At 42.9% G+C, this 24097-nt stretch overlaps 1 protein-coding gene across 1 annotated transcript in view; it reads right to left on the bottom strand.

Moving 5' to 3' along the window:
- Positions 1-24097, bottom strand: part of faf1 (Fas associated factor 1) — a 234135-nt gene that overhangs the window by 4799 nt on the left and 205239 nt on the right. Inside the window, exons 17-18 of the mRNA XM_062978316.1 lie at positions 23934-24011; positions 15080-15295 (exon numbers count right to left, since the gene is read on the bottom strand). Of these exons, the coding sequence (XP_062834386.1) occupies positions 15080-15295; positions 23934-24011 (294 nt within the window). The remainder of the gene's footprint in view (positions 1-15079; positions 15296-23933; positions 24012-24097) is intronic.

Below are 24097 nucleotides of genomic sequence, written 5' to 3'. Positions count from 1 at the left end.
TTATTCACAAAGGAAGTATTCACAATGGCACAAAAATTCAAATGCACAAGAGAAGAAAAACAGTGTCAACAAGCTGAATAATTTGCATTGTATGCATTTCAGAATAACATATAAAACCACCATCATTTTCTGTGCAAGCAACAGGCTTGATCTTTTCAAATAAGCATTCCACTTTAAGGGCATAATACATTGTCAACTGAACTAGCTAACATTATTCCAGGTGTTCTAATCTACCACCAACCTACTGTATTATGTATTGTTAGATGCTGGTAAACATTTGTATCAGGGGAAAAGCAAACACAAAGAAAGAAATTGTGAAGCACACTGAAATTGTTAAGTGACTAGCAGCTGATATATTCTCACTGCCCATCTCCAATGTTAGGCAGACAATGATCAAGATAGGAAGGAGGCTCCCTGTTTTGATGTCCCTTTCCCAAAGCCATACTTGGGGTGAGTCTATTTAATCTAAATTGTAATACTTCCTTAGAAATCATCAGAGTCTTTCTGTGGGCTGTGATTTCAGGTGGTCTAGCTTCTCTTAATGTAATGATTGTAAATCTTTCCTTTGATTTCTAATACCTAATAAAGTTCTTCCTACTCAAAATGATAACTTTAGCTGACCCTTTGCATAGCATTAAACAAACACATCATGTTTAAAACACCCTTTGATTGTTCACTAAATGCAGTTGCTTATGTGCTTTATTCCAGGAGAATAACATAAGGTGAAATAAAGGCAAAAAGCCCAGGCAGGTCATTTCAAGTAAAGTAAAGATATGAATATACACCTATTTTAAGGATAATGTGAGTAGCAAACATCATAGTTATCATCATTGTTAACACCTGAAAACAGGATCCAGTTCTCAAGCACGCAAACTTCCTCTGCCTTTTACCCATGCATGAATTACTCTAATGAACTGCGCGGACAAAGAATTCTTTAACTTTTTTTTCCTAATCCTGTTATCAAAATATAAGTGCCGTACTTTGAAAATCATTTAAATGCACACCTGGTGAAGGATTTAAAACTTTTTTAAAAAAAACTCTTGCATTATCCCAATCTGACATAAACAAGAACAGTGAATCCCTTATGTCTGACAAATTAATAATTTCCATGTACTATAGTATATATCATTAAATTCTATAGCTTTAGACAGGAATTTATACACATACACACATATACATGGAAAAGATGTTCAGCAATTTACCAATTTTGATCAACCAGTAGCTTATATTTTTACTTACCAAAATTACTGAAACCGCAAGAAAATAGAATAAAGGTTCTTTGAGCTAAGGGATGTATAATCCTGACCATAACACAGGGCTTTAAAACAACTTTAAATCAAGTTGGTTAGCCAAAATAAACTGCTCTGATGGCCACAAACTAACTAACATATGTATTATAGAGTCAACAACCCATCAATTTGCTTCTAAATAAATAATGTTGTTCTTGCATACCGGTAAAATATTGAGGAAACAAGACAGCTTACACATACTTAAAAAGAGTCCCAGTGAAATCAATGAGACTTAAACTAGTCATGACTAATGGATTTTAAAGGGTCAAGGTCATTTCAATATATTTGCCCCCTGTGTGAAAGTCAGGATCCCCTCCTATCTGCTGAGAAGAATGGGAACTGAATCTCATTCAGAACAGATGACAAGACTGTGACCATTGAAGGCAGCAACTACCATAGGGGTGTAGGGCAAACCGCACAGAACATATAACTGTTCTTCAACAGAAGGGATCATCCATGGTGCTGCTGCTAGTGCCCCTGCTATATCACTCATGGCTGACATGACTGCCTCAATTTGCCGAATAGTAAGAAGAGGCACATAGTAGCTCTATTCTAAAAAGGCTAAGCTTTGACAATATTAATTGGTGGAGAAATCATGACAGTTTGCATCCAGAGATTTCAACAATTGGTTCACAATAGTACTCTTCTTTCAGAAAGGATCTCCAATTCATCAGTCTTTGATGCATTAGAATAATAGACTTAGAAGAGATTGCAATGGCCATCTCCCTACCATGCAATTAAAGCATGCTGTCCAACCTCTCCAAAAGAGGGGACTCCACCATCCCCTAAGGCACTGCTTTCCAACTCCAAATGGGGTCCCCTTTGCTCAATGTTGGGGACCTAAAAACATTAGCAACATGTAAAAATTTCTCAGGTCAAAAGGGGTCCCAAGTCGAAAAGAAGCCCTGCTCTAAGATAGTCTATTCCGCTGCTGAACAGCTCTTACGGTCAAGACATTCTACCTAATTTTTTTGGTGAAGCCACTTTTCTTGTAATTTAAATCTACTGGTTCTTGTTCAAGTATCCAAAGTAGCAGAAAGCAAATTTGTTCCCTTTTCTACGTGACATCCTTTCAGTTATTTAAATATGTCTGTCATATCAAATGTGTTATGGCAACAGCTTCTATGAGTAGAAGAAAGAAGGACGTAGTCTCCCCCCCACAGTAGGTATCTCTCAGATCTTAACAATGTGCCCTAGTGGACTAGGAGCAAGCTTTCAGTGCCAAGAAGGCTAAAGGGCAGAGCAGAAGAGGCCGAAATCCATATACTGCCATTAGTGTTACATTGAATTAAAGACCTTTGAATCAGTGATAGGTGAATGAAAAGGCTATCCATTTGGTGATGTATAATTTTAGTCCAGATATTTTAAATTCTGTGACTTCTCAAATTAATCCTAAATCAAAGGTTATTGTTTCCTCTGTTATTTGTCTAAGGTTGCCTAACCTCTTTGTTCCAGGCATGAACATATTATCAGTGGTGAGCAAACTATAGTTTCTCCAATGGTGTTGAGATGTCATTCCCATCACTCTTCACCATTTGGTATGTTATTGCTGAACAGCTGATCAGAACTACATGCCAAACAATATCTGGAGGATGGAGTTATTTTATTTTGTACTTTTAATAACAAAACAAAACAAAAAGCTGAACACAGATGTTTTATAATCAGACTTTGAGATACAAAGCACTGAATATAGACTGCACAATAAGAAGGTGTTGGGCATTACTTTGAAAGCACATTTATAATTATCGGTGGTGAACACAAGACGTCCAGATGCTACAATATGACTGACTGATATACAGATTAAATCAATAACATGTATACAAAAATACCTTAGCAATTTACAGATTCTTAAAGAGTTTTGACAGTGCAAACCTCAGTGGAATGAATAGGGCTTGGGCTGAAGGATCAGAGCCTTATTAAGATGCATTTACTTGTCCAATTACCAAAACAGCAGGAGATCATTAAATTTTCTAGTTAGCAGACACAGCAATGTTAATATATTAATGTTGCCACGGCTATTTGTTGGCATTTTCCACTACTACACTTTCTTTCTTCTAGAAAAAATTCATAAAATAAAAGCTAATCTTCTGAGAAGAGTAACGTATGTAAACACACCCACACCAGAGTGTTTTAAGAAGGTGACTGAAAGAGACAGATTGCCCCAGCATCTGGAAATCTAGAAATGATCAGACACCATACTAATCAAATAAAGTTTGAAATCTATTGAAAGAAAGAACCATAGTGAAAATTAGAGATGGATGGGAGAAAGAAGAGACCAGTAGTACTTTTGAACAGTGTACTTTCATCTTGTAGGCAGCTGTCTGTCGTATTCAGCATTCATAGTTGGTCATTTCCTGAGAAATGACTGCCAAATGAAGATGCCTACAGAGCACTTGGCAGAAACTCTTCAATATTCCTTTTCAGCTTTGGAAGTAAATTAAAAGAGAGAGAGAGAGAGAGAGAAACTTAGCCTACACTCTTATCCATGTGTACCTGAGAGTAAATCCTATTCATCAAACCTATTTAAATGCAGACATGCATAAGATTGAGCTATATGTGGGAAATGTTAAAGAACTATAAAATTATAAAGAAAGTGTGGAAAGGGACAGAGGAGAAATGATGTTACTAGAAGGAAGACTTTGTTCACATAATGGGACTGATTGGCAGTAGTTTAAAAAAAGACTTGCATCACACAACATATAATTACATGTGAAAGATGCACTAACAAAATGTTATCACAGATACTGCTATAGATGTATTTTAAAATAAATTGATGGAAGCTAGATCAATAATCTGCAAAAGCAAAATTCAACCTCCATGTTCAAGAACAGGACACCTAAGTCCCAGGAATAAAGAAGGGGGGGATGACCATCACCTTCATATCCTACTTGTGAGCTTCCAGAGCATGTGGACAGCCACAGTAGACTGTTGGTCTATTTGGAGAGCCATTTCTATATTCAGAAATATAGATATATTTTACCTCATCGTCTCTTGCTTTCTGACATATAAGCTCCCATATCTAGTATATAGGGTTTACAAATACCAACATCAACATCTGTTCCTAACCAAAATTAAAACCAAAAAGGGAGAAAAGGATGAAGCTAGAAGTGTTCTTAATCCCTCACCTATCTTTTACAGTCATGCAATCACCAGACACAATTTGGTCCTAAATCCTTCTCTTGACTGGATGCGCGGTACTCTTTTCAGTTAGATTAAATTCATTTTAACTACTGTTTTGAAGAAGAAGGGAGGGGAAACAGATTTCTGCCCTTCTTGTTTATTTAAACTGCTATTGGAATTGACTAATTAAAGGGATTTTAAAAACCGTAATACTCTAAACAGAGCAAACTGGTTCTGAATTATTAAGCAACATTTTAAATGCATTTGAATAACCTTAAGTGACTGAGCTGCCACCTGATCCTAAGCTTCAGCTCAGATAAATAAATGTGAAATACTGTAGAAGTCTTAGCTTACTAAGGCCTCCAGATACAGTAAATAAAGAGCTTAAGTCTCCAGTACACAGTTTGTAAAAATGCATTCTCCAATAAATGAATTTCACTGGTGTACGCGTAAGGAGGAAATGCAGGCAGAAAGAAAATATACAGGATTTAATTCTGATTACAAAAGGAACCTGCAGGTGCAGATTATTAAGACATGCCAGCGCTCTTGGGAGATGTAAAGGGGTCATGTCCTATGCTTAAAATGCCAGACAAAGCCCAGGCCATAACCTCTTTAGCGTGGTCATCAGAAGTATCATGTGATTTTGGTAGTAAAAAATATAAATAGAAAAAAAATCTAAAGGAAACACTTGAGTGACACTTTTAGAAGGGCCTCACAAACAAATAACAAAGCTTTCAAGTTCCCCACTCAAAAAGTTTGCCCCATCTTTCTGTTGGCTGTCATAAAATATGATGAATTTTATTTTGAAATTTTACAAGAATCCATATGAATTCCTACTATTTTTAACTGCTTAGGAAACACTTTTCATTGCATACTAAACAATCTGATCAGCCTAATCACATTTTCCTCTCAATTACATTCCAGTCTTAACTTGGAGCTGTGATTTACTTCTTATTCAGATCCTTCTAGTCTTCTTCCCCAAATCAATGCGATTCAAAATTGTACCGTAATTCACGGTATACCAGTCGTCAATGTATAATAGTTGACAACGCATATTAGTTACATTCCCTATTTGGGTTCCATTTTTTTTTTCTTTCCTCACATAGTAGTTGTGCATTTTTTCACTGGGTTGAGCCTGGAAGCACTGGCTGAAGAGAATGATAATATCTACTTTCAGCCCCAGTCCTCCTCCATATGAGGCTGAAGCGTCCCCAGTAGGAAGGGGAGCACTCAATTAAAGGAGCTGAGCACCTGCAAGGGGCTTAGCAGAGGAAGGGCCTGCCAGATTGGATCTTACCTAAAGAGTGGTCCGTCTGTCTGTCCCCTGCCCACAACCTCCCTCTGAAGCGATCACTCCTCCGGTGTCCTCTGCAGCTGCAGCAAGGTGTCCAGAAGGTGCTGCAGGAGGAATCCCTTTGGGTGCAAGCAGAAAAGTACCCAAGCAGCCTGGTGTCACTCCTCCAGCATGGACTCAGGCAACACAGATGGGTCATGAGAACTATCTTGGCTACCATCACCCCAAGGGCCTGTACATCCCTTTGATTTCCAAGTATAATACATAATACTGGCACTTTTTTCTTCATATAATAGTCGCATTGCCCTTTTTTTAATCAAAAAAGGGAATGAAATGTGACTATTATGTGATGAAATATGGTAGTTCCTGGACTGGCACTTGTCCATATACTTGGTAACCAATGAACACAAATTTAGTGTACGCTCTGGCACACTTGGGAGGGTGGGTTCCAGTCCCCACAATAGATAGCCTGAGAAGCACTGCCTCAACCTCTGAGTCTCCTTTGGGAGTAAAAAAGCAGAATATACATATTTATAATAGCCACTTTGTATCTCCTTTGTGAGAGATAAAGTGGGAAATGAGCACTACTACTACCACTAAACCTCCCAGATCATCATAGGACAATTTATCTGTATTATAGCACATGTGGTGGAGATGAGTTTTTGAGTATGCACTTCAGTTTTGCTTTGAAACTGCATTTGAATCCACAGCTAAGTCTTTCCACTGAAATTAAAAGAGCATATAACTGAGTGGACATATTGGTAGTGGCAGCAGCAATGACAAGCAGAATCAGTGTAGTAGTAAAAAGCAGTAGCAGTAATATTGCAATGTTTTTGATTTTTTTCTTTAAAACTACATGCCTGGCACATTTTGCAAAGGTTAACAGCAATAAATATATTACAAAACACAACATCTTGCCTCAAGAACAAATGATATGGGTAATCAGTTTATGTAAGGCCAATATCTAAAAATAAACCAATCACATCCCACCAAATATCTAGGACATGAGAAATGTCTTGCACATGAAATATGATAATAATGTGAATATTAGCAAAAGTATTATTATTGTGAATTACACATGCATGATTACATGTCCTTATGTGAAAACTGACATCAAAGTAATTAGTGAAAAGGACTATTGAAAAAATATTGGTAGTGAAAAACGCAGATGCAATAACTGCTAGTTCACCTGTGCTCAGGAATGTCACTGCTGTTTTAAGAACTACAAGTTACCTGATGAAAAGGTTAATCTTACTATTTACTCGATGTTAGAAGTTTGTATTTACAGTAGAGTTATGATACTGACTTTCTCAGCCAAGGATATCTGCGAAAATAATTGCAATGTATAAAGAGGAATTAATGAATTCATATTTAGTAGAGAAGTGAACATATTTCAATATTTTATTGGAATACCTGGCCTTGTGAGTTTTCTCATATATTTTGCTACTGACAAACTATTTTGTCAAAGCAGTGTACTGAATTTCAAGGAATCATTTAAGTCTTATGCTATCTATGATAAAGTATGGTTGCTTACCTGTAACCGTGTTTCTCCGAATGGTGATCTGTGGAATCCACACATAATGGTAATTCCCTGCACGTGTGCAGCCTGTTCGGAACTTCAAACAGCTGAGTCTAGTTTGGCTACAGCCCCACCCACCTTCCCCTGAAGGTATATAGCCTCAGGTGGGGATGTAGCCCACGTTCCCTACCGCCGTAGCGGCAGTTGAGAGAGGCATGATGTGAGCGGGGAGGATGGGTGGGGATGTGTGGATTCCACAGATCACCATTCAGAGAAACACGGTTACAGGTAAGCAACCATACTTTACTCCTCATGGTGTCTGTGGAATGCACACATAATGGTAGATTAGCAAGCCACTTACCGAGGACGGAGGGCATCATGCCACTGCCGAAAACAGCACCGCTCTCCCGAAGGACGCCTGGCGCTTGGACAGCAGATCCACCTTGTAGTGTGACACGAAGGTAAGTGGTGTAGACCAGGTCGCTGCCCTGCAGACTTCTTCCAAGGGTACACCGCGGCCGAAAGCTGTGGAGGCAACGGCCCGCGTGGAGTGGGCCCTCAGCCCCGACGGCGGTTCGTGTCCTGCCAACTGATAGGCGAGTTTAATCGTGGCGATCACCCACGCCGACAGCCGTTGTGGAGACACTGGGGTCCCCCTGGCGTCCGCCCTATACTTCAAGAAGAGGCGAGGAGACTTTCTGAGCTCCCTTGTTCGCTCAACGTAGAAAGCTAATGCCCTGTGGACGTCTAACAGGTGAAGGGCCTGCTCCAACGGAGTAGTAGGCTCCTGGAAAAAGGCCGGGAGCACGATGTCCTGCGCCGAATGGAACAAGGTAACGACCTTGGGAAGGAAGGCAATGTCCGTCCTCATCACCACCTTGTCCTTGTGGAACCTTATGTAAGGATCGTCGACGCGCAGGGCGCAGAGCTCACTGGCGTGTCGCGCCGTCGTAATAGCTACTAGGAAGGCTGTTTTCCACGACAGGTGGGCAAGGTCGATCGTGGCAAGAGGCTCGAACGGGGGCTTCGTGAGCGCCGAGAGTACCAGCCGAAGTTGCCAAGCGGGCGGCGGGAGGGCGCAAGGTGGATAGGTATTCTTATAGCCCTGCAGGAAAACCTGGACCATGGGGTCCTGGAAGCAAGACGCAAGGCCACGGCGCTTTCGGTAGGCAGAGATCGCCGCTAAGTAGCATTTGACAGAGGAGAGTGCCATGCCTCTGTGCGCCAGGGAGGCGAGGAAGTCCAACAAGAGGGGTGTTGGTGCAGCTAGCGGGTCAGCCCCTCGCTGCTGCACGAATTCTGTAAACTTCTCCCACTTGTAGGCGTATGACCGCTGGGTGGACGGTCTGTGCGCTGCTGCCAGTATGTCCAGCACGGCTTTGGAGAATGGTTGGGACACACTCTCCATGCCACGAGATGAAGCCAGTGGACGTCCGGGTGGCGGACTGTGCCCCTCTCGCACGTCAGAAGATCTGGTCGGCGGGGAAGGTCGTAATGACGTCCACCTGCCATGGCTGCCAAGAGGGGAAACCAGGGCTGGCGAGGCCACCAGGGTGCTATCACGATGGCGTCCGCCTTGTCGTGATACAGCTTGGACACTACCCTGGACAGGAGTGGAGTGGGCGGAAACGCATAGAGAAGAGGGCCCGTCCAACGAAAGAGGAACGTGTCCCCGAGGCAACGCGGCCCGGCCTGCTTCGTCCCCCAGGCGCAGAAGAGGTCGCACTTGGCATTGTCCTGGGATGCGAACAAGTCTATGGCTGGACGGCCCCAGCGATGAAATATGGCTGCCAGTTCGTCGTCGTGAAGGGACCACTCGTGGCCGACGCTCAGAGTTCTGCTGAGGTGGTCGGCCAAGATGTTGGAGTGTCCCGGGAGGTGCACTGCAGACAGCAGGATGGCGTTCTCCACGCACCAATTCCAGATCGTCACGGTGAGAGCCAGTAGGGCGCGGGACCTCGTGCCTCCTTGCTTGTTCACATACCAGACCACCGTGGTATTGTCTGTACAAACTTGTACTGCATGCCCCCTCAGGATGTCTTGAAAGGTCTGCAGGGCCTTGTACAAGGCGAGGAGCTCCAGCAGGTTGATATGTCGCCTGCGCTCGGCAGGTGTCCACCGGCCGCGCACGGTGAGGTGTCCGGTATGGGCGCCCCACCCGAGGGGAGAGGCATCTGTCGTGATGGTACGGGATGGGTCTCGAACACGGAAGGGCATGCCCTTGCAAGCGTTTGTTCTGGATAGCCACCAGAGCAGGGAGTGGCGGACGTGCAGAGGCGGAGCGAGCAGAGTGGAGGGTGTGTCCCGCAGCGGCCTGAAGCTTCGGAGGAACCAAGACTGAAGGGGCCGCATCCGAAGGCGGGCCAACAGGGTGACTGACGTTGTTGAAGCCATATAGCCCAGTGCAGACTGGATGTGGTCTGCCAGCACCAAGGGCTGGTGTCTTATCCTCAACAGTGATGAGCGAAGTGCGAGAAAGCGTTCCTCTGGTAAATATGCCCTCCGGGAGGTCGAGTCGAGAAGAGCCCCGATGAACTTGGTTCTCTGCGACGGCTGGAGGTTGGATTTCGTGTGATTCACAACCAGCCCCAGGCTTTGGAGAAGCAAAAGAGTGAAGCTAATATCGCGTAGGAGGCGGTGCCGGGACCCTGCGACCAGCAGCCAGTCATCGATATACGGAAACACCGTGACCGCCTGGGTCCTCAGGTGCGCCGCCACCGCCGCCATCACCTTTGTAAATACCCGGGGAGCCGTGGAGATCCCGAAGGGGAGGACGCGGAAAGAAAAAGCGCTACTGCCAATCATAAAAGATAAAAAACGATGATGTCGCGAAGCTATCGCAATATGGAAATAAGCGTCCCGGAGGTCAATCGTCGCGAACCACGCCCCCTCTGGGAGGAGAGGGAGAATGGTCGCAAGAGTTACCATCCGAAAGGTGGGTGCCCAGATATAAGTGTTGAGAGCTCTCAGGTCCAAAATAGGGCGTTGACCTCCGCCCTTCTTTGAAACTAAAAAGTACTTTGAAAAGAACGCCCTTGAAAAAGAACTGGGGTGCAAGGGGACTACCGCCCCTTTATCTAACAAAGTGCGCACCTCTTGCCATAAAACTTCCGATGGCAGGGTGGCCCTAACGTGGCCTGTAACCGGCCGCGTATGAAAATCAATCGTGTAGCCATCCCGGACTACATCCAAAACCCACCTATCCGTGGTAATGGCGGCCCACGCCGAAAAAAACTTCTGCAGGCATGACCCAAACTTAAAATGCACCCCTGGCAGGGCCTGACGCTCTTCCAGCGTCGTAAGATCACTAAGGGAAAAAGAAATGGAAAAATCACCACCGTGCGGGGGAGAACCCGTCACCAAGTGTGTGGCGGGCGCCTCAAAGGGCGACCGGGTGGCGCTAAACACGCCGCCTAGATTGGGATTGAAAGCATCCCCTACCCTGCTGCCGGGGCCGGGGCTGCGGAGGTTGGCAAGTTGCTTGAGATGATGACGCCTGCGGAAAAGGCCTGGTGCTCGCATTGTAGGGCCTACGAGTGTAGGTACTTGAGGGTGGCCACCTGTTGCGGCCTTGGTATCTCTGGGTGGTATAGCCATATTTGTTGGCTGCCTGCCTAACCTCCTGTTTATGCTTCAACTTCTCATCCGTTTCTGGATTGAAAAGGCCAGTGTCATGTGCAGGAAGATTTTCAGCAAGGGCTTTGCCCTCCTCCGACAAGGTTGACGCCCGCAGCCAAGCGTGGCGCCAGATTGCAGTCGAGGTGGCAAACATTCGGCCGGCTGTGTCTGCCGTATGTTTCGCCATGTCCTTCTGCGCTCTAGACAGTAGCAGGGCTTCCTGATGTAGTGCTGAAGCATAGGCCTGATGCTCCTGAGGGAGAGAAGCCACATAGGCACCCATACGTTTCCAGAGGTATTCCTGGTATGACGACATATAAGCGCCGTAGTGAGCTAGGCGCGTAACGAAGGCTGCACCAGTATGAACCTTCCTACCAAGGCCCTCCAACTTCTTTCCCTCCTTATCCGCAGGTGAAGTTTGAGATCTAGACCCCCTTCCCCGAGTCATATCCGCTACAATAGTATTGGGTTGTGGCGGTCTGGCAACCCAGGGAGCTGACGCCAAATCAACCTTGTAAAGCAGTTCATTCCTTCTGGACACTGGGGCTACAGATGGGGGTGCCACATCCGGAGTTTTGGTAAGTTGTAGGATGTAAGGAATGGCCGGCAGCATCGTGGGCGGGAGTGGGGCCTGTTGTTGTTGGTCAGAAGGGAACAAAAAGTCCTCTACTGGTGTTTGGGGAGGGGCGACCGGGACCTTAAGAGCTTTCGTAAGACGTGACAGTAAGGCTGCAAGAGAAGCAGCATCCGCCGCTACAGGCGTTCCCACCTGTGCCTCTTCATCTTGTTCCCCTAGGGAATAGGGAGTTTGAGATCCAGAGACAGACATATAGTCTAAGCCTGGGGCGCACACTCCCGCCTCGGCACAGGGGGCTTGCAGTGGTGCCGGGCCGCCCTGAAGGGAGAGGGCCGGCGGCTGAGTAGCCTGGTTCTCCGGAATGAGGACAGGCCCAAAGACGTAGGCACGGCCTCCGGGCAAGCGGTGGACAAAATCCTCACGGCCCGGGTAACCCCGGTACAGGGAGTCGCCATGCCATGTCACAAGGCTGCTAGACCCTGTCCATCGCCCCGGAGGGGAAGCAAATTGCGGGAGCCCGGCCTGGGACGGGCTCCTTGACTGGAACAAGGAAGGCAGAGGCGAAGGCCTACACGCCGAGTGGGCCACGCTCGGGCCTTGGCGAAGGGGGGATAGCTGCTGCTCACCCCAGACCCGCGATCCCGCGGCGGCGGCCGACTGCCGCTGAACCCGGGGCTCCGGTTCCGCGGCATGAGTCTCCTCACGGGGGCCCGCCTCCGCTTCGGGGAGGGGGGCCGCACCCGCCTGCAGGCCAGAAGTCCCTGGCGTGGCCCAGCCGGCCTCGCGCAGCCTCTGCGCCGCGGTGGGCGGGGCCTGTGAAGCCCCGGATGTTCCTCCTTCCGGCGGCGGCCGCATGGTCCTAGACGCTGAGCCCTCAGCGTCTCTGCGTGTCTTCTTCTTTTTGCGCCAACGTTCCTCCCCCGAGGCCTGGGGCAGTCGCTGTGGGGATGGAGAACGCGGCCGCCTGGAGGAGGAGGCCCGCGGAGAGGTGAGCGACTGGTCTGGCTGGGAGGCGGGTTGGGAGGCTGGAGGTGGCTGCCGGTTCTCTGGCTGCGCCGGGAAAAGTGCACGCTCATATAAGAGCGCTTTCAACCGCGCCTCTCTGTTCTTCCGGGCCTGGGGCGTAAACGCCCGACATACCCCGCAGGTCTTCGTGGAGTGCGCCTCTCCCAGACAAAGAAGGCATTTTTCATGGCCATCCGAGTCTGGGAGATTCCCTCCGCACCCCGAACATTTTTTAAATCTAAGAGCCATAGCTAGCTGGGCCTGAGCCACAATGTCTACCTAAGAAGCCAAACTAAACTAAGTTCCTCAACGCTGCTGCGGCGGCAAAAAAAGGAACGTGGGCTACATCCCCACCTGAGGCTATATACCTTCAGGGGAAGGTGGGTGGGGCTGTAGCCAAACTAGACTCAGCTGTTTGAAGTTCCGAACAGGCTGCACACGTGCCGGGAATTACCATTATGTGTGCATTCCACAGACACCATGAGGAGTAAAGGGACCAATCCAGTGCACCGAATAGCATTTTTAAGGATTTCAGTGAAATTTGCAAGCATCCAGATTACAAAGATATTATTGTTGTTATAAAGGGACAGAAAGGGTATATTTTCTGGGAGGTTCTCACAGTATGGCCATTCTCCCGACTCCCTTTTGGCACAGAAAATAATAATTCCCCAATTCACCAGCCCTTTGCTGCTAGCATCGGCATCTGCAGACAAAGCAACATGTTATATCTCTACTGTATAAACTAATCACACATATTATCTAACTTCTACTCCATAATGAGATTTAGACCTTAGCTTCTGCAAGACCTCCAAGCTAATAAAAAAGTTTGGGTCAGAAGTGAATGGAGGAAGTGAGAAAGACATCTGGAGGAATACTGGTAGGGTGCGGATGAATTTCAAACTCAAGTCATTCAATAGATGTTAAGTTCATTGCTGTTGTTCAAATGTCACATAGAAGGCGGTGCCTTGTCTGCTTTGGGTTATCACTGCTTCATGCTGCAAGAACTGGTCTGCCCCTTTTTTTTTTTTTTGTAAAAGCTGAACACACTACCTTGATGGCATAAAGATGTTTCAAATATATACACTGTACTATTGTTTACCTTAAACTTTCAGGATTAAAGTGAATGATGAACTGATACATATTGAGTAAAGAAATACATGCTAACACTAAACAATTGATTGCAAATTAGTTCCATAATACTGGTATACAACACAGAGGTATTTTAGCATATTTCATAAATGGTTAACAATTACAATGACTAATCAGGCTGAATCTTATGCAATTAGTTCTGGAACATATTCATCTCCCCATTAAAAGATTGCTGATATCAAAAGGCCGGGATTTTGTAGAAAGAGTTCCAAGGGTACTAGGATGAGGTCCTTAATTTTGTCATTAAAACAAAAAAGAAAAACTACTGAATGCTACTTTGCAATTGCTAAGCCCCAATCATCCAGATTGGGGAAAGTGCTCAATTCTTAATTAGACAGCTGTTCTGCAGGATTACAGATTCTGGTTTTCTAAAAACAACATACAGCATTCTATGGACTCTTATTGATGCAGTAATAAGAGAGTCTTGTTTCTTGATGAATATGGGAGAGAGGGAGGAGTTTGGTAGGAAGTACTTGCATTGCAGAGCTTCTTGACTGAAATGGGAGTGAAAAAATAGAACCACAAAATATGTATACCTTCTCTTTGTTTTATGGTGTAGTTGCTAATTACGCCTGCATACCACAACATGTTGGCAACTTTAAAGAGATTTATATAGCCTATAAAATTCAAAGAGTTTCTAAAGCAGGAGTAAGGAACAAGTGGACCTCCAGTATTACTGGCCTACACCATACCTCCCCAGTATGGTGCACATATGAAGGAACATCTGTTTCCCACGGCAGGTTTCAAGAGATCCTGATGATTGTGCCACGAAAGCAATTACAGGGCCCTTATTTTAAAAAATTTAAGCCAGAAAAATGTATTCCAAATTATTTGTATCATAATATATTATCACCCACTTCAAATCAGTAGCTGTTAAATGTATGAGGTAGGGCACTAAACATAGTACGAAATCAGAATTAACATTTCAGATTAATCAAATTTTTTCCAGTAAAGGTAAATCACTGCAAAATCTGGAGTTCAGAAAGCTTGCATCTGGAATCTGTATAGAAAACTCTAATCCTTACACAAAAGACGATTATAGATGCTACACAGCATATAGCAGTTTGATACCACTTTCAGTTTAGAGGTAGGTGGCTTTGACTCACTCCCTGGTGGCAGAAAAACCACACAATGGATTTCACCCTTATGGAATATCCTCGTGGAATCTAAAACTAATTGGTAGAAATTGCATGGAAGTAGATTTTAATTAATACTATGAAAAATCTCTTCCACAGTACTTTAAACAACCTTTTTACTGGAAATACTCAAAAAGACACGAATCAGTCCTTCATTAGACATATTGTAGTTCTATCTTGTATTATAGTTTCTGAACTGAGCAGGAGATTGGACCAAAGGACCTTGAAGAAATCAGCAAATACAGTGATGCTATGAACTTCGAGAAAAACACTTTCGAGAAAAAGTACTTTGGAATTCCACAAAAACTCACAATTTGGATGAACCAAGAATGACAATAAACAATCGGAAACAAAGGAAGTTTGTGTACTTACATCTCTTCTGGGGAAAGTCCCTAGTAGCTTGAATTCTTCCCAAGGATACCCCTTGGAAGCTACAAAATCAAAGACGACCTGCAGCTTGCTGTTGGCCAGGAAACGTCGCTCAAAGAATTCTCCACTGGGTGTTCGGATACGCAATTTACTAACTGATTCAGTGTTCTCCTCCTTTGGCTCTGGAGGCAAAGACTGTTCTAGAGATAGTCTAATAGCCTGAGAAAAAAGACAAACAAAACATGAGTTTTAACTTCGGAAATGAGTGAGCAGCTTTATTCTCATTTCCTTCCGCAATATTGTCATTGATGGTATCACTTTTTGTGTTTTCATGTCAAGAATATAATGTTAACTTTGTGTCCCCATGGGGATGAGAGCGATGGCCACGTTATGGTCTTTCCTAATGAACCTTCCTATGGTTTACCATCTTCTGTGAATTTCTGTGAAAAATAGGCTTTTCCCAGAGAAAGGACTGGCACCTGCTGTCAAAAGCTACGTGATGTGTCTGTTGTAGCACCTTTCAAACATCTAATCCATATTAAGCCCTTTCCTTCTATAAGTTCAAAAGAAGAGATAAGGCAACTTTTATTCTCCTTAGGTTACCTGTCCATTCTTTTTGACAATGGTGCTACTAGACAACCTCTCTGAGCTGAGCATCTATCCCGTCCACATCAGAAAATGGGATCACAGTGATAAACTCTGGGCATTTTGTCTGAAGACTATTTTTCTGGAACCCATCCACACTGTACAATTATAGTCTTAGGGAATCCTAGGATTTGGAATTTAGGGAGTAGTATTTCAAATTTTCCGCTCAAATTCCTACCAAACTACAAATCCCAGGGTTCTACAGGATGTTACCATGGCATTTAAAGTGAAATATAGAACTATGATTGTGTGGTGTCAATGAGCAAGGATTTGTGAAAAATTCCTAGGTAAAGTAACTTTGCACATCCAGACTAGTTAGTGTCTTTCTATGACTTGAAAAAAAAAGATTTCCAGCCCAAGAGGGACCTTTGCTTGATCAGTAAGTCTGCTCTATGCTTCATGACTGTGCTTTCTTACTCCATCTACAGTTGGCATCTCAATTTAATGAAAGACAACTGACCTACCTGGCATTTCAAATCAACAAGAGAAACTTCACTTGCAGAAATCCACAATAGCATGACACATAAGGTTGCAAGATATGGCAGAAGTTCTTGTGGTACAATCTGTTTAGGGCTTCTGGTAAAGATCAGGTTGTTCTCACAAACTCTTGCCTTAAAGGAACCACTTTAGAAGTAACTAATTCTAAAAGCTTTCAGAGAATAAACCAAATTTTACTTGTCTTCTGCTGCTATTTATTTGTGCATTTTAACAGAAATTTGAAATCAATTTTTCACATCAATGTAATTTTAGACATTTGCATTTTTATTTTAACTATTTTAACTTTTATGCACATGGTTAGCTGCTCTAAACTCCTATGGGGGAAATATAATTTAAATCAAATATATTGTGATGATGTAATACTGGAGATCTTTCTCGGTGCTGTCTAAGTTGAGAGGAACTAAGGGTAGGGAAGATGATCTTCTTTTTTGTTCCTAATTTTTTAAGTATGTCTAAAATTATTTTCTTTTGAGGACAGATTTCAAAGTATCCAGGCTGTCCTTCTGCTTCTGAAAAAGTTTTTTTCTCTCCACTCAACTGTTCTAGCTATCTCAATAACACATCCATCTTTGTTCATTTCTTAATAATAGCTGAGAAAACAACTAATTAAAACAAATCCTCCTCTTATAACACATTATTAAACCTATAGTTTACTGCATAGTGGTGATAACTAATTTAATTGTTGGACAGAAAGGGCTTAGGAAATTTGATTGAAGGAATAATTGTCAAGTGCCAAATTGCTTTTTTAAAGCATAAAATTCAAGGCCATTAAATATGTAGACAAATTAATTTATTTATTAATATGCTGTAACCTTCTCCCGGGCAAAATTCTCAACAAGAAAATACAAGTAAGCCTGACCTTACCACACAAATTCCCTACAAATAAGCTTGCAATAAAAATGATTCGAACCAAGTTTCCTGATGATCCAAATTTAGCATATACTTTCATAGCAAATTTATGTCACTGAAGCAAAATAAACAGTACTTTTGTTTCAAACAATTTGAATTGAAACATGTTGATGCCTTTAAAAAGTATGAACTGTCTAATTAAATCATCTAGCATGATCAAGCATGAAGTCAATGGGATTTATGTTAGTCATGATTAATGTACGTCCTATTTATTTCAATAGGACTGCTCTAACAAGTATGACTAATTTCTGCATTCAAATAAATTGGTTTAGGACTAAGGTGAACATAAAGCTTTAAAGTATTCAAAAGAATAAGGATATTACAGCTTAAAAAAAATCAAAAGCAAAGAAGAGAAAACATGAATCTAAGCTAAGTAATGCACTCTTTTTCAAAGTCCAGGGAGCTCGTCCAGCATGTACAAGAACTGCCTTGGGTCCTATTCTGGGAGAATAATCAATAAATAAATGGGTTCATGCTCTACACAAGTTTGGATTTTGTTGCCCCTCCATGCTACTGATACTTTTCAAACTTAAAAGGAAGTATGCTGTGGAAATCACTTGGTTTGTAAAAAGACTTACACAGCGATACAAAATACCAGAGCAGATGCCAAACCTCAATCACATATTAAGGACAATCCATGTAGTTCTCTCAATTGTGTCATCCAGCATCATATATTTATATAGTACTAGCTGTGCCCGGCCACGCGTTGCTGTAATGGCATTGCAGCTTTAAAGCCTGGCTGTTTCCTCCCTGAGTGAATGTTTTGTTGGGAGGTGTTAGCTGGCCCTGATTGTTTCCTGTCTGGAATTCCCTTGTTTTCAGAGTGGTGTTGTTTGCAATATTTTATGTGCTTCTACTGTCTGTGGCCCTCAGAAAACAGAGGATTTGCCAGACTTTGGTGATGGGAATACTTTGTTGGGAAGTGTTAGCTGGCCCTGATTGTTTCCTGTGTGGAATTCCCCTGTTTTCAGAGTGTTGTTCTTTATTTAGTGTTCTGATTTTAGAGATTGTATTGTTCTGTTTTATTATACCACAGTAATTTTTATATATTCTGATTTTAGTGTTTTTGAATACTTGGAGCCAGATTGTATTCATTTTCACGGTTCACAGCAACACAATAATAATAATAATAATAATAATAATAATAATAATAATAATAATGACTTTGGTAATACACGCTGCTTCACTCCCTTGTCAGCTTCCTTTCTGGAAGAATTCTTTCTTGGGAGGTGTTAGCTGGCCCTGATAGTTTCCTTTGTGGAATTCCCAATTTCCCTGCTTTCAGAGTGTTGCTCTTTATTTACTGTCCTGGTTTTAGAGATTATGTTGTTGTGTATTATTCTACCACAGTAATTATTTCATATTACAGTAGAATCTCACTTATCCAACATTCACTTATCCAATGTTCTGGATTATCCAACGCAGTCTGTCTTTTAGTAGTCAATGTTTTTGTAGTCAGTGTTTTAAATTCATTGTGATATTTTGGTGGTAAATTTGTAAATACAGTAATTACTACATAGCATTACTGCACATGGAACTACTTTTTCTGTCAAATTTGTTGTATAACATGATGTTTTGGTGGTTAATTTGTATAATGATTACCTAATTTGATGTTTAATAGTCTTTTCCTGAATCCCATCTTATTATCCAACATATTCACTTATCCAATGTTCTGCCGGCCTGTTTATGTTGGATAAGTGAGACTGTATTGTATATTTAAAATCTTATATTATCTGCTTAGAACTGGATTATATGAGGCCCCTTCTACCCAGCTGGATAAAATGCACACTGAAGTGGATTATATGGCAGTGTGGACTCTAGATAATCCAATTCAAAGCAGATAATATGATAAATGGGTTATATAGCTCTGTGGAAAGGCCTTGAGTCTACACTGCCATATAATCCAGTTAAAATCTGATAATCTGTATTTTATAGGCAGTGTGGAAGAGGGCTAAGTGAAGTCTAACTCTGCCTGTCCCCTGGGCTGAGTAGGTTGCTAGGAGACCAGAGCTTAGCCTTCTAAATGGCAGCAATTGGATAAAAAACAATTATTCCTCTCCCTCTAATTAGGACTTTATTTTTCTTTTCTTTTTGTTGTATCAACCTAGAGGCATGGGTGATGGGTTGTGTTGTCAAATTTGGAGGTTGGGGGGCCTTTAGTTTTGTTGTATTGTCGGTTGCCAGGATTCCATCACTCTTTTATATATATAGATCTGCAGATTTTGAGAATCAAGATAGAGCATATTTCAGTGCGCTTCTTGTATATCATTGTATTGTTTGAAAGAAATTCTGAAAGTAAAGGCTAGATGTGCTCATATATTCAAAATTATTTTTATATTTTACCTATCTTGCGGGTTTATTTTTTTAAAAAAGAAACAGGCACCTTTTAGTGTCATTTTCCATTTTCTCTACTGAAGCACCTGCTTTCTTTTTTGTGTTTGACATTTCCCATTGCTGTACAATGGATGCAACATTATTTACTGAACCTAAGCAATTATATCAGAGTAAAACAAACAACAGTAGCTCATTAGGGCTTTTTTCATTGTGCAAAGAAAACCACCCTCTCTTAAGTAACCAGTCTCTAATGTTTCAGCAGAAAATGGCTATTTACAATGGATACTCCACACCAATAGACTAACTGAAAGAACAATGATGGGAAGAGTAAAGTGGATAATTCCTGAAACAATGTTTTGTTGTTTGATAAAAGAAAGATTCAGTTTGTGAATAGATGAATGACTGGATCTCAGGTACATGGGTTGAACTGAAAGTCCATCATGTAAGCAAACACTCTCGCACAACAATGAGCCAGAGGTAGCTCATATACTTGAACATGTGGAGCATTAGTAAACAGCATTGTTAACAGTGCTTTTGTATTGCTATACAAATAATCCCATTTTCTATCCATTATAGCAATTTTCATTAAAAGAAGGAAGCCTGGTTACAGGTTGATATGAGGACTTGTTCTGCAGCTTTGTGCAAAAAAAGTTTCCAAAAGGCCACTGTATCTGAAAGACAGGTTAAATGGAGATCACAGAAGAAAATAATGAGCTTATTCAGATAGTAGAAAACCTGTTGTACTCAAGCATTTTTTATCAAGAGTGCAATTCTATATATTGGGAAGGGGGACGATACATGGTGTGGGCAATGCAATCCAGATTACAAGGGGATTCTCTGTTCTAAGAGTCATAAAAATGATACCAATCAATTTGAAGAAATATTGATATCTGGGTTCTACCATGCTAGGAATGAAAATGACAATTTCTTGGACTATTATTAGTAATTAAATATTTGTTTCCCACAGAACCTGATCAAGTATAGCATAAACACTACGGAAAATATCCATAGTTTTCCAGATTGTTATAAGCAAAAAATACAAAAAAAAATTGTATCTACACAGGCTACAGAAACACAGAATAATAACAACAACAACAACAACAACAACTTTATTCTTATACCCCGCCACTATCTCCCTGAAGGGACTCGGGGCGGCTTACACGGGGCTAGGCCCTAACATAACAGACACAGTAAAACACACTAAGCAAAACAAGTCAATAAAAACATAACAATAACAAATCAATAAAACATGGATTGAATAAAAACATGAAGAACACATAAAAATAACTGGGCCATAAAGTGCATATATTGAGGAATGAACTCAAGAAAGGTACCCGAGAATGTTATCACAGATAAGGGACTAAAATTGAGGTAAAACATGGGAACTATTCCAGCTGAAGGAATAGAATAAAGTGCAACAGATGTATATCACCAGGACAAGCCTTACAGAGGCGTAAATCATTCACCAAAGGCTTGTTGGAAGAGCCAGGTCCCCACCAACCGCGATTGTGATGGTGGCAGGAGCGAGAGGAGGGCCTCCCCGGACGAACGAAGAGACCACGTAGGGGGAAATGCGGTCACGAAGGTAGGTGGGTCCAGAACCGTTTAGGGCTTTGTAGGTGATAACTTGCACCTTGAATTGGGCTCGGAAAATAAATGGCAGCCAATAAAGCTCCTTAAACAGGGGGGGTTGATCGTGCCCTGTAATTCGCTCCGGTTAATAATCTGGCTGCCGAGCACTGGACCAGTTGTAGTTTCCGGGCCGTCTTCAGGGGCAGCCCCACGTAGAGTACATTGCAATAGCCCAATCTGAAGGTAACCAAGGCATGGACCACCAAGGCCAGATCCGACTTCACGAGATACCGTCGGAGCTGGAGCATAAGTCTTAGTTGTGCAAAGGCCTTCCCAGCCACCACCGACACTTGAGCATCAAGCGTCAGTGCCGAGTCCAGGAGGACCCCCAAGCTGCGGACCTGCACCTTCAGGGAGAGTGCGACCCCGTCAAGCACAGGTTGCCACCCTATGCCCCGATCACATGTACGACTGACCTGGAGGACCTCTGTCTTGTCAGGATTAAGCTTCAGCTTGTTCGCCCTCATCCAGGCCAACACAGAGGCCAGACACTGGTCCAGTATCCGAGGGGCTTCCTTGGATTTTTGTGGAAAAGAGTAGTAGAGTTGGGTGTCATCTGCATAGAGATGGCACTGAACTTCAAAACTCCGGATGACCTCGCCCAGCAGTTTCATGTAGATGTTGAAGAGCACAGGAGACAGAACAGAGCCTTGCGGGACCCCACAGGTCAAAGGCCAGGGGTCCAAGCAGGTCTCCCACAGCTTTACCAACTGGGAACGGCCCTCCAGAAAGGACTTGAGCCACAGCAGAGCTGTGCCCCAAAGGCCCAATCAAGAGAGCCGTCCCAGAAGGATACCATGGTTGATGGTATCAAAAGCCACTGAGATGTCCAAGAGAACCAGCACTCACACCACACACTCTCCCTGTCCAGCTCTCTGTGGAGGTCATCCACCAAGGCAACCAAAGCCGTCTCGGTAGTGAAGCCAGATTGCGATTGGTCCAGAAAATCAATGTCGTCCAAGAATCCCTGGAGTTGAAAGGCAACCACCCACTCCAAAACCTTGCCCAAGAAAGGAAGGTTTGAGATTGGTCTGAAATTACTCAAAATAGTGGAGTCAAAGGAGGTCTTCTTTAATACTGGCCTCACTATAGCTTGTTTGAGGCCTGATGGAAATATACCCTGCTCCAACGAGGCATTAATTATCCTTACAAACCAGTCTGCCAACCCCCCTCTGGCAAGTTTTAAAAGCCAACAAGGATCTTGTCCACGTCATCAGGCTGCACAACCTGAAACAAACTCTGTGATTCATCAATTACTACAGAATCCCTATGGCAGAGCTTTCCAAGCTGTGTGTCACAATATGTTAGTTTGTCAACTTAAGTGTGTACGTATGTCATGCGAAAAATGTTGGGAGATAAAATTGTCAGGAATGACGTCCTCTGATGAGACGGAAGAACAAATTATGCAAGGAAGGGGGGTTCCCACTTTCCTACAAGGCCCCATCCTCACTCAAGCATCCTCAGTAACCGCCCACCTGAAAGTTTCGCCTCTATCTATGGCAGTTGATCTAAGTAGTGCTCCACTCGCACAAATGCTGGGACACCATTGGCTGCTCTCGGTCAAGTGGCTGGGGGAGGTGATCCCTCACAGCTACAGAGACCTGCTGGGGGCAGCCATGTACTTCTCAGGCCTCTTCTCCCTGTTGCCAGGAACAAAGTCAGCCTGGCAAGTCAGGTGCCATCCTAATGAGAATGTCTGATCCTCCTCCCTTGGATTAGCCAGGCAGCTGCTTGGACTAGCTATCAGGCCGATCCATGGGTGGAGGGCCAGCATTCTCATTAGAATAGCATCTGGCTTACCAGAGCAGCACAATTGACAGGATATCATTGGCTGCTCTAGGTTAGGCAACTGGGGGCAGTGGTGGTCTTTCCCATCAGCAAAGGCCTGCTGGGAGCATCCACATGCTCCCCAGGCTGCCTCCCCTTTCCACAGTGAACAAAGACTACCTGGCAAGCCAGGTGGCATCCTAATGAGAAACCTGAGTCCGAATGAACTGAACATGTGAACATGTGAATCACTGTAGGAGTGGAGTGTTGGTCTTGTTTTCATGTTTAATTACTCTTAAAACTTTACAATTTTCACAATAAATTTCAGTTGAATTACATATAAAATGGATATGTTTCTAATCAAGAAAATTAATTACAAATCATATATTTTAAAAGTATAAATGAAAGGTTTTCATGAGATATGTTGTTTCCCCATACATTTGGGCATTAAAATTTATGTATGTGTTCTTTTCTCTTACAACGAGTTGGTTTAACTTCTGGTTTGCTAATAAAACTGAATGGCCATGTTGCGAGATGATGCATGTATAAAAAGCATGTCAGCAATGTGAATATTTGGAAAGCTCTGCCTTAAGCCATTTGGAACTAATGTATGGTGTGGAAGGGAGGAAGGGATGGAGGGAAGAAGGGATGGAGGGAAGAAGGGAGGGAGGAAGGGAGGAAGATAGATAGATAGATTACAAAACAGGAAGTTGATTGACAAAAATAAAAAAAATAGGAAGGACTAGAAAGAAAAAAGAGATATTTACAATGGAGTTTTAAAAATAAATTTACCTATGGGGGAGGGATTGAAAGGAAATATTGAGCCTGTATAGTCTTTCTTCTACTTTGCATTGACTTCTCCTTCCTTCAAAAACTAGAACAGTTAGATGTTCTATTAATAAAAGCTGACTAGCACCTTTTTTGTATTACACAACACATATTTTTCAACAGAAATATCAATTTTCAATTAACCTGTTATTCAGGTGTTTCTTTTTCACATGAACATTGAAATCAATTCCTAACATAACAAATCCTACTAAAAGGCAAAAGAGAAAAAGGTAAAATATCTTACTTCACGTTCTTCTTCTTGTTCTTTCTTAATCTGTTCCAAACGAAACTGCTCTGCAATTTCTCTTTCTTGTGCTTCCCTCTAAAGAACAGAGACAAAAAGTACCGTCACATGAGAGCTATTATTAACTATTTGAATGTTTTATGTTCCTGAAGAACAACATATGG

The sequence above is a fragment of the Anolis carolinensis genome, chromosome 4 (genome assembly GCF_035594765.1).
Source record: "Anolis carolinensis isolate JA03-04 chromosome 4, rAnoCar3.1.pri, whole genome shotgun sequence".
Taxonomy (NCBI): domain Eukaryota; kingdom Metazoa; phylum Chordata; class Lepidosauria; order Squamata; family Dactyloidae; genus Anolis; species Anolis carolinensis.
This window is presented reverse-complemented; position numbering and strand designations above follow the sequence as displayed.